At 36.8% G+C, this 11,941-nt stretch overlaps 1 protein-coding gene across 1 annotated transcript in view; it reads left to right on the top strand.

Annotated features, from left to right (window-relative positions):
- Window positions 1–5,078: 5,078 nt before the first annotated feature.
- COPB1 (COPI coat complex subunit beta 1) overlaps window positions 5,079–11,941 on the top strand; it is a 31,600-nt gene continuing 24,737 nt past the window's right edge. The window contains exons 1-4 of the mRNA XM_065881757.1: window positions 5,079–5,169; window positions 8,334–8,563; window positions 8,984–9,153; window positions 10,895–11,009. Coding sequence (XP_065737829.1) covers window positions 5,079–5,169; window positions 8,334–8,563; window positions 8,984–9,153; window positions 10,895–11,009 — 606 coding nt within the window. The remainder of the gene's footprint in view (window positions 5,170–8,333; window positions 8,564–8,983; window positions 9,154–10,894; window positions 11,010–11,941) is intronic.

The raw sequence follows: 11,941 nt of genomic DNA, 5'->3' as shown, positions 1-11,941 counted from the left end.
TGATGTATTGGTGTTTTGCTTTTTAAGCAGCTTCAACTCTAAATAGTAGTCTGAGATTACAGCTGTGTCATCATCATGTGTGGTCACCATGTTTGCCAAATTAAATTGCCTTATTTTTAGTGACAGGAAAAATATTACCTCTTATCTATAACAGCCTTATACTAATGCCCCAGTGTATGGACTGGCTGCATGAGAATCCATGGAGATTTAGTCCAGAATACAAATTTTAGGGTTCAACCCTGGAGATTCTGATTAAAACCTAAGAAACTACCACTTTCTAACAATAGTAATAGGAAGTTTAACATAGGAACGATTTTTCTTTCCAACCAGCAGGTGGCAGTAGTGATATCTCTGGTCTGGTCTCAGTGTAGGGAATTTTTGCAAAAATAGCAAAAGGGAAATTTAATCCCAAGCTATAATTTCCTCTTATCCTGCCCAGCCCTACTTCAGCATAATCTTTAGGCTGCATTCCATTATTCCTATGAACTGTGTATGTAAATATTGCTGTACAATTTTTATCTTAGACCATGCAAAATGAAATTAGAGGAAATCTGTTTTAAAAAACAAAGCCAGTAATCAAGAATTTTGCTGCTAAGAAGCCTAGAAGAATTATTTTATTTTCTGAGATTCATATCTTTCTAGAGAGGAGCAGTTTGTTTATAGATAGGGAACTTGGATTTTTGACCTAATTCTATTAATTAGCCGCTATTGGCTTTGAGCAATTTACTTAGCCTTCCCTTAGGGAAATCCTTTGGAGAATTATTGTGAAGGTTAAGTGGGAAAATTTATGTGAAACTTAGTAGGTTTAAATCTCTGTGTGACTTCTTGAAGGGAGAGTGGTAAGAGAAATTGGCAACCTTGTTGAAGGAATGACCTCTGACTAAATACAGGAATGTGGAGATGTTTGTCTCCACTCTGGAATCAGCCTCAAGAGTCTGCCATTTGAGCTTGCCATGAGGCCACCAGTACCATTTGACCTACAATGTAGTCGCGTCAAGGATATGTAACTCACAAACACAAAACAGTGAAAGAGGGAGTCCTCCTACCTGCCTTCAGACTCAGCGTACAGTCTGGGCAAGGGAGCATAAGTGAGAAATTTCATAATCTGCTCTTTCCTCAAGCAGGTCTCCCTTCCCATGTGCCTTTTACTGTGTGAGCTTCGTCTTTGTTGAGTAATTCTGTTGTTTAAATGTGTGTGTGTGTGTGTGTGTGTGTGTGAGAGAGAGAGAGAGATTTTTGTGTCTGTTCCCTGAATGTAAACCAATTACTTTGCTGACACTCAGCCAAAAAAAAAAAAAGACTGATCTGTATTGTACTTTGGGGGAAATTTTAGTAATTTTTTTTTCAATATGTAATTTTAGTCTGACACACTGACTTTAGAACTTAAAATCCTCCCCACCCCGATAAGATTCAATTCCATTATCTGTAGAGAGTTCATTTTGATGCCTTTTCATGTTTTATCTAGTGTGTTATACTCAGGCATTCCATTTAGTCTGTATTAAATAAACAGTAAAATTCCTAATAATGTCCTCATAAAACCTATCACTTTAATATAAAGATAACATGTAATTCACTTGGAATTATTAGGCATCTATATGTACATCTTTGAAGAACTGGTATAGTTAAAAATAAGAGACAGGGCTTCCCTGGTGGCGCAGTGGTTGAGAGTCCACCTGCTGATGCAGGGGACATGGGTTCGTGCCCCGGTCCGGGAAGATCCCACATGACACGGAGTGGCTGGGCCCGTGAGCCATGGCCGCTGAGCCTGCGCGTCCGGAGCCTGTGCTCCGCAGGGGGAGAGGCCACAACAGTGAGAGGCCCGCGTACTGCAAAAATAATAAGAGACAGTAAAGTAGGTGACAGGATTCAGGTTCTCATCCCAGTTTTTTCAGTGTTTAACCATTTTGTGATCTTGCGGGCAAGTCCCTTTTCTCTAGGCCTTGATTTTCTAAACATTTAAAATTTTCAATTTTTAGTATATGACAGGTCCTTGCTCTCAATTTATAATTTAAAAAGTGTTCAAACACAACATTGTAAAACTGTACCCCAATAAAAAAATAAAGTGTTCAAAATGATATAATTACATGCTAGAGTAAAAAGTCCCCCCAAAAAGTTCATGTTATAACAAGTGAGGAAGAATTAAGCTGTTTAAGAGCCTGATATCCGTTCAACAAGCTCTGTATTTCAGAATATACAATAATATAGATACACTGCCAGTGACAATTTTCAGCGCAGACCCAAACTGCCGAGCTTTCTTATTGCTAAGTCTAGTTTTTATGCCTTTTGGGTCCTCTTTTCATGCTGATAGATTGTCACTTCTTGATAAGTGGGCTTGGGAACCAGATAACTGCATTTGTGAAAATTCCATATTAAAAATGAAGATAGAAATGGAAGAACTTCTTGTACACATACCTTGGGTTGATCTCAAGGGAATTGCACTGAGTGAGAAAAAAAAAAAGTCAAATTCAAAAGGTTATATTCTAGGGCTTCCCTGGTGGTGCAGTGGTTTAGAGTCCACCTGCCGATGCAGGGGACACGGGTTCGTGCCCCGGTCCTGGAAGATCCCATATGCTGGGAAGCGGCTGGGCCCGTGAGCCATAGCGGGTGAGCCTGCGCGTCCAAAGCCTGTGCTCCGCAATGGGACAGGCCACAACAGTGAGAGGCCCACGTACCGCAAAAACAAACAAAAAAAAAAGGTTATATTCTATAATTCATTTATATTACATCCTTGAAGTGACAAAATTATAATGATGAGGAGCAGGGTAGTAGTAGCCAGGGGTTAAAGAGGGAAGTGGCTATGACTATAAAAGAATAGCAGGGAAGGAAATCTAAAAAAAAGTAGATATATGTATGACTGATTCACTTTGCTATATACAGCAAGAAACTAACACAACATTGTAAAACAACTATACTCCAATAAAAATTAAAAGGATAGCAGGAGGGAGCTTTGTAATGGAATTATTCTATATCTTGACCAGTGGTGATCATACAAATCTAAACATGGTAAAATTGCATGTGAAACTGGTAAAATCTGAATGAGGAGGAGTGAATTGTATCAATGTCAGTTTCCTGGATTTGATATTGTACTATAATTATGGAAGATTTTTTTTTTACCATTGGAAGAAACTAGGTGAAGATGGGATAGCTGTATTAACGTCATTTTTACAATTATCTCACGAAAAATAGTTTTAATATAATGAATGTACAGGATTTGAGGAGCACATGGCCTTTGTGATATATTTTGGGTTCTCAAAGAATTTATTTTTTGCTTGATGGTTCCAGAAAGAAGAAATCTCAAAATAACTGGATTCTAGATAGATGAAGCACTATTTGTGTTCTATCTCCCTAATTGAGATGAGCCTGTTAATACGGTTGGGTTCTGTCAGAGCTCTTTGTATTCACAGTATTTTGCTTAAGGTTTCTAAAAAAACTTTATTACTAATTGGCCAGAAAACCCTCTTTGGGGGAGGGGGTACGTGGAACCATTAATGGACAAAACCGCAGGTACTATGACTGATTGTAGCTGTAACAGTTAGGTCTTTGGAGACAGGTGAAATCCTTTTAAAACATTGACTGTTAGTCTCCCTTTAAGGATTAAAAAAATTTAATCTAGGTGCTTGTAAAGGATCCTGAAAGGGACCGATACTAAATAAGGACCAGAAATCATACCAGTGCGACTGTGATGTTCAAGCAACTCCAGCCTAACTGCAGAGGCTGAGATTCAGACTACAGAGTTAAGAACTGAAATGGATCTTCATATAATCCAGTGTCTCTTATTAGAAGAACTGAAATTACTTTCTCAAATTGTATTTAGCTACTTTCCCAGTTTATTATTGGGTATGCTAGAAAAGGGATTCCAGCTCCCAGTCTAGCGTTCTTTGCCAGTGGGCCACAGAGCCCTGTAAAATGTTTTTACTTTCTGTCCAAACACTTCTCCTTGGTTGTTTCCGTTTCTGGAAGAAAATACAATTTCTAAGTAGCGTTTAAATAACCTCAACTCTTAACCCAAGCTTGCAGGGGAAAACTTAAGTATGTGTTTCCCAGTTCCCTCTTTGGCCTAAAGCGGCCGAGGGCTTGAGAAGTGGAAGAGACTTGAAGTTCTTTTAGAATTAGAAAAGCTTACGACGTACTCGCAGCGCGCAGACGCAGAGCAGAGATGCGTGTCCTCTCTGAGTTGCCGTAGGGGCTAAGGTGGCTGCGGCTTAGGTCGGTTTCCCACCCCCTTCCACGTCAGCCTTGGACTTTGCTGGTCAGCCGCCGCTGCTTCGGGTTGGAGCCGGAGGACACGGTCCCGCGGTTTCCCCAGCCGCTGCGCCTTGGAGTCAGGTAGCGGGCCGCAAGCCCCTAATCTCGGAGAGTCGTCCTGGGCTGGACAGAGGCGGAGGAACGCGCTCTAGCGGGAAGCTTCGGAAGGGGAGCGACTAGGCCGCTAGCGTCCGGGCCTGGCGAAGTGGAACGCGGGACTGGAAGGCTCTGGGCGGGACGCCTCATCTCGGCCTGCGTACTGGCCGGGGGTCTTCTCCGACCCAGGGCCCCGGGGCTCGCCATTTCGGGCCGGGGCTTGCTTTGCAGGAGGGAAGGGACGGGGAAGTGTCCCACGGATGAACGCATTAAAGCTCTTTAAGGTTTCAGCAGAGTATTCGTGCACGGGCTCTTTTAACTTCAGAATTTCAGATTGTGTATTATGTTTAAAAATCACTTTTATATCGCGATGGGCTGGGGGACTGTCACTGTATTGTGGGCTTTAGTTCTGCAGTACAGTATTCTGAACCCCGGGCGGGATCGTGCGGTGGGAGATAATATGCCTTAGGCCAAGGCTGACAAGTGTGTGTTTTTTAATATATCAAGATTTATATTTATGCAACATAACGTAGATTGATCCTCCTCTTCTAATACTTTAAAATTCATAAGCCAAACTGAACTAAAGACAAGAAAGATCACGATAGTTACTGGTTCTTTTTTTGTTTTTGTTTTGTCTTTTCGCTTGTGATGATATCCTTGTATTTATCTTTCTAGGTTTTTTTTTGGCATCCGTTATCTTTAAATCTTGTATCGAGAGTAGGCTATAACCGGAAACCATGACGGCTGCTGAGAACGTATGCTATACGTTAATTAACGTGCCGATGGATTCAGAACCACCTTCTGAAATTAGCTTAAAAAATGATCTAGGTAAACTTTGATAATACTTTGAAAATGAAATGAAAATAAAAAGCTCATTTGCTTTTCAAGTTCCTTTATAATTAGAAATGCTTAATTTTTGTCTTAATTTTTTCTTAGGATCTCTTCAATAGAACTTTGTCTTATTAAAAATGAAAATGTGTTACCTTTAGTCCTACAATATTGGTTTTTACAAATAAAACATCTCAGTTTAGCTTATAACATGGTGGGGTGGGGCTAAAGAAATGTAATGGTTTAGTTTTTAACTATTCTTCAAAATAATGTAATGTCTTGTTTAAATGTAGCTGACAGTTCTCTGTAGATAACAGGTTGAGAATGTGTATTTGAATGTTTTAATTCCTTTGTGCACTTAACTTCATATTACTTAGCTTGTAAAACCAAAAGAACTTTGTTCTTTGGGTTCACTACCTGTTGAACAAGTAAGTCAACACTGAGATATATGTATATTTTTCAGAAAGATTTAAGCTTTTCATTTTTAAAGCATTTATACAAAGAAGAAAACAAAAACTATATTTCTGAATTTTAGAAGTGTATACTGTATCTCCTTTTTGTGAGTGATTCTGTCAAAAATTTTTTTTAGGTAATGCATATTCCAAGATAATGATTCTTGTTTGACTGAACTACTAAAAATAAGTTTAACTTAAACTGATAGCTACTGTTTAAAACAGATTAGAGGGAAAATAATGCTTCAAACCTTGAGAGTATCTTTTAAAAGATAGTTTGCAGTTTGAAAGGAGATGATGTTTTACTTGCATATTCCCACCTCTTAATCAGCAGTAATGGAATACCTCCTGATTTAGGTTACTCAGTACTATGTTTCTATTGAGGTCTGTTTTTAGAGAAGGAAAAAGAAATGTTTTTTTATGGCATTTAAACTGATATCCTTAGTTTACAAAAGCCACCTGTACTATATTTCCTTTTTTTTCATGTTCATGTTAGATAGTAGAATGGAATGCAAATTAACGAATAAACTTTCAGTACTATTTTTTTCTCATAATTTAAAAGTTATAATTTTTTTTTTTTTTTTTTTTTGCGTTACGCGGGCCTCTCATTGTTGTGGCCTCTCCCGTTGCGGAGCACAGGCTCCGGACGCGCAGGCTCAGCGGCCATGGCCCACGGGCCCAGCCGCTCCGCGGCATGTGGGATCCTCCCGGACCGGGGCACGAACCCGTGTCCCCTGCATCGGCAGGCGGACCCCCAACCACTGCGCCACCAGGGAAGCCCCTAAAAGTTTTAATTTTTAAACCCCCAGAATACTTAAGTTTACTGCTAGTACAATAAACTTTATTGCTGTTTATTGCTGGAACAAAACTTGTCCTTAACTGTAAAAATACTCTTAACTACCTGCCACCTACCAAATAAATAAATAAGTAGTCTTGAATTTTTTGTATATTTTTTACTTTATCGCAAAAGAGTTGAGAAAAAGTTTAGGAGTAGTTTCCAATTTGAGTAACAAATACTTTTGTTTGGTGAAATAGTGAGTTGCTTTAACTACCCTTTACCTTTAATCACTGGATGTGAGCCCTGATGACTATACATTCCTTGGAGTATATTTTGGTGAATTGAATTGATATTTGAAAATTTCTATGTTTTTGATAGTGTTCACACAGGAAAAGAAGTTCTGAAAATTTTGAGTACGTGGAAAGAAGCATTCTTCACCTCAGTTTGAATTGTTAGAATAAATGGAAATTGGGGTTAGGGGAACTTGAAATAAATGGTGTTGATTTTTTACAAGTTTGCTTAATAAACTTTTTAACCTTTAGTTACAAGTGGATTTTTATCCTGCTAAACTTTTTAGATTTGCTAATTCATGAAAAGTAGCCCAAAACTGGAACAAAAGAAGCCATCAGCATTATAGTGATAGGGTATTGTCTTGTGGACTTTGTGTCCTTTACACGATCAAACAGATTAGGTAAAAAAAAAATTTTTTTTTATATTCACAAAGGAAGCTTTGGGACAAAGAGAGGAAAACCTGTTTAGACTCAGTGAATACAACTTTAGCCACTTAGAACTTTGCCTAATCTGTCTTATTTTGTAGTTTTGTAGTACTGTCCTCTCTCCTGATGCTTTGTTTTTGTCATCCTCATGACTTAAAAACTGAAGGTTTGCCCAGATTGGTACTTATTCATCCTTTTACATTAGTTCATTTCTTGATTTGATATGGCACACAATTTTTTCATGTGTGGCAGGAGATGTAATACTCTGAAGCATGGAAAGATGCATGAGAAGTTAGTCTGTTTTAAACAAAAATACTGACCCTTACGGGATAAATTTGGCAGTAACCCTCACCGTGTTCTCAGTCCAAATACCTGAGGATATTCTCTATTCAACATGTTAAGATATCATACCAAGTTGGTAATAGATATATAGCTTTTGGGGGCTAGAAAAGAGCTTTTGATTTACCTAGTACGATTCTTCTGAGCCTTAAATCCTTCCTATAACTCTACCAGTTAGTCATTCACAGTCTCTTGTCTCTTTGGCGACAACAGGAACTATTCTAATAGCCACATATGTTCTAACTGTTGAAAATTTACTTCTAGTTCTCTTCTTTTCCTCTTGATTATTAAAGACTTTTATCACCCCTCTTCATCCTTCCCTCTCCCAGATTTTATTTTTATGATCTAAATAATTGTAGTAGAGTGTGCTTGTCTCATATTTCTGTCTTCAAATTTTGGATCCAAAAGATTTTTAGCATAAATTCTTCAGTATGCAGTGATAACGATGTGAAATTATAGATTGTTTTGCATAACATATAGCAAATATTTTTAGGTTAAGTAACAGTAAACTAGCATTTTATCTTAAATGCATCATCCTTTATTGTAAATAATGGTTACTAATCCAGTACATTATTTGGTGCACCTGTAGATTCACGGCTTCTGCATTAACTCCATTGGTTTGGGACCAAAGATCTAATCCAGTGCCTTTATATTATGTGTAAAGAATCATGAGGTTCAGAGATGAATGACTTGTATAAAGTGGTACAGCTTGTTTTTGTCAAAGCCAGGTGGAAAACCCTTGTCTCTTGGGTTAGTACCTTTGTTACCATTGCCACTGATAATGTGAGAAAATGTTCTATTTTGTAATTGCTTTTAAAATTATCTGAGAAATTTTCTTTTGAAATAATTGTGCTTTTATTTTTGGAATTTTTGAATCAGAAAAAGGAGATGTGAAGTCAAAGACTGAAGCTTTGAAGAAAGTAATCATTATGATTCTAAATGGTGAAAAGCTTCCTGGACTTCTGATGACTATCATTCGCTTTGTGCTGCCTCTTCAGGATCACACCATCAAAAAATTACTTCTGGTATTTTGGGAAATTGTTCCTAAAACAACTCCAGATGGGAGACTTTTACACGAAATGATCCTTGTATGTGATGCATATAGAAAGGTAAACCAAACCATGATTATTTCCAAATACTGCTTTGATTTTTAAATAATTATAAAATTGGTGGAATGGGCTTTGTTTTAATTTTTAAAATTAAATCTTGGGTAAGATGTAGTTTGTAGATATTTGGAACTGAAGTTGTAAAAAGTTATTGTGAAAAGTTTTATTGTTACTTTTTTCAGACACTTTCCATGCATTTTATGTTATTAATAAAAAACAATGACACATAGAATATAAAACATTGATGTGATAAGTAAAACTTGCTTTAATCAACAGGAATGTGATGGAAATTGTGTAATAATCTAGGTCTTTTTCCTCAAACCTACTTTCTGACTTTTTTATTGGAAAATTTTGTATTTAAAAATTGTGGGTTTTTTGTACAATGTTGGGACTCAACATTTCATATTTAAAATTTTATATCAGGACCTTCAACATCCTAATGAATTTATTCGAGGATCTACTCTTCGTTTTCTTTGCAAATTGAAAGAGGCAGAATTGCTGGAACCTTTAATGCCAGCTATCCGTGCTTGTTTGGAGCATCGACACAGCTATGTTAGAAGAAATGCTGTTTTGGCCATCTATACTATCTATAGGTAAATAAAGGTCTTCCTTTGGCTTAGTTCTGTGAGGACTGTTCAGTCTTTCAGACTGGAAGTTCCAAAGTGGTTCCTTGCAGATTGTATGTAGCTTGCAAATATGTTTTGATTAGCCTGAACATTTTTTCTTCATTATCATTAAATTGTTAACGTTGAAAAGTTGAAAGATCTGGCAACACTGGGTCCTGGTTTCTGCATAATGACAATCTGCTGGAAGTGAATATGGCCCCCTTTAAACAGGTTGTACACTTTCCAGTTTATGGCACCACCTGTCATTCTCAATTTTAGTACTCCAGCCCAATTAATTTATTAACTTGCTTAGCCCATAGCTTTGAGATTTTGACCTTATTTTAGAATTCTCTTTTTGTGGAATGTGGGTCTTTTTACACTTAGAAGCCTTAAGGAAGGAACTTTTTTTAATAGGAAGGGTTGCAATTCTCAGCTGATTCCTGTCCTTAGAAAGCTGAAGATTTGGACTTTAAAACCCATTCTAAAAAGGCAGTTTTAAAGATGGGACTTTAAAAGAATGAGTTAGATGAGGCTGGAATGCTTGGTTTTTACAGTCACTGGTGTCAATTTATTTAGAATTAGAATGTAATTTATATAAATATCTTTGTGCTTTAATAGTTGATTGTTAAGTAATTTCACAGTTCTTTTACTGTTACATTAGATTTTGTTGTCTGTTAGGAAAAGTGGTATTCTGGTTAATAACGTAGAGTTCTTTGAAAGCTACCATACAGACTACACAAATTTCAGAATTTAAACTATAGTATACACACAAAAATTATGACATAAGACAGTTAGAAATTTGAACACTTCCTATATGATGATAGTAAGGAATTGTTACAGTTTTTAAGATATGATAATGATATTAATATTAGTTTAAAAAAGAAAGAGTCCTTAATTTTAGAGAAGCATACTGATATATTTACAGAAGAAGTGTTAACAAGGTGTGGGATTTGCTTAAGAATAATATGGGAGGAGAGGAAGTAAGTAGAGATGTAGGTGAAACAAAAATGACTATGGGGCTTCCCTGGTGGCGCAGTGGTTGAGAGTCCGCCTGCCGATGCAGGGGGCGCGGATTCGTGCCCCAGTCCGGGGGGATCCCACGCGCCGCAGAGTGGCTGAGCCCGTGGGCCATGGCCACTGGGCCTGCACCTCTGCTCCGCGGCGGGGGAGGTCACAGCGGTGGGAGGCCTGCGTACCTCAAAAAAAAAAAAAAAATGACTATGAATTAATCATTGTTAAAGCTAGGTGACCGTTTTTATTAAGCTGGTGTTCATTGTTTTGTATACTGCAAACAGTTTAAATTTTCAAAATAGGGAGTAAGTAAATAAATACAGTGCATAATTAATAAAATTCAAGGGACTTTTTTCTCTAATAATTCTTTAATGAAGGATCTTTCAGTACCTTGAGGTTGTCTTTATGAGCATCAGCATTATATCCCTAAAGTATATGAAAGAGAATTGTTAGAGCTATTCATTTGATAGGTAGAATGTTGGATAAATCAGCTTTTTCTATATTAACTTAGAAAACATATAATTTGATAACTTAATAGATGAAGATGTAAGCTTCTGACTCATACCCAAAATTGTCTAATTGATTTAAAGTTTTGAAAAGCAAAAAAATGGATAGTGTTATAAGGTTTGATAAAGGTTAATTTTGGTAGTGTCCAGAGAGTTACTAAAATAACAAAGTAGCTTTTATTAAATATGGATATTACCTGTTTTATTTCAAGAAATTTTGAACATCTTATACCTGATGCTCCTGAACTGATACATGATTTTCTGGTGAATGAGAAGGATGCAAGTTGCAAAAGAAATGCATTTATGATGCTTATTCATGCCGATCAGGTGAAGTACTTTTTAAAAACTACTTTTATCACTGTATTTAAATGAGAATTAAAGATATTTCAGAGGCCTAATCAAGTTTTTCGTCAATAATTTTGTTTATAGTACATGTGATTTGTATATTTTGACTTTTTTAGATTTTTTAACTTAATTTATATAAAAATAGAATTTAAAAAAATTCCTTCTGTGGAATATTGCTTAAGTATATACTCTCTTTTTTAAAGTAAACATCAGAGAAGCATTTAATAGCAGCCACTTTACAGTTCTTCCAGACTGAAATTATTATGGCCATGTGCTGTGGCACTCTACTTTGGGGCTTTATTTTTCCTTCTTTCAGTATAGATCTAAAATTGTTTAACAGAGAAAAATAGTATGGGGTCTATCCTGAGCCATAGCTTCAAAAGAGGGTGGACTTCAATGTAGATATGTCTTTATTAGGCTTTTCAAACTTCATAAGTAAATGTCAGCTGTACATGCAGCTCCACTGATGATTAAAGTTTATTCTTCTGCTGGTTAGCAGTGACTCTGCATACCTTGGTGGGATCTAATCTCGGAATTTTTACCATCCAGTATTTATTATTAAAATATGCATGAAGACTGGAAAGCATGGAATCTATCCATTCCTCTGAAATCTAGATGCTATCATTTTATCTTTGTAAACAAGATTATAAGAAAGCTGCTTATTTGGGCCACAGTGTTTGTCGTTCTCTAGAGTTGGTTTTATTGACCTATGTTATTGCTGTTTACCTGCATGAAGGGACATAATCAGAAATAGTTCAATAAAATTTGTCGATACTTTTACTGTAGAGCTGTTGTTGAGGCCATAGTTCTCTCTATCACAGTGTTCAGTGTGTGAGAATCAATGAGATTTTTCTTTTGGGTCTCAGAAATAGGAGTAACTGCTCATAAGCAGTTGGTTTGTTTTGATTGTGTGG

The sequence above is a fragment of the Phocoena phocoena genome, chromosome 8 (genome assembly GCF_963924675.1).
Source record: "Phocoena phocoena chromosome 8, mPhoPho1.1, whole genome shotgun sequence".
Classification (NCBI taxonomy): domain Eukaryota; kingdom Metazoa; phylum Chordata; class Mammalia; order Artiodactyla; family Phocoenidae; genus Phocoena; species Phocoena phocoena.
This window is presented reverse-complemented; position numbering and strand designations above follow the sequence as displayed.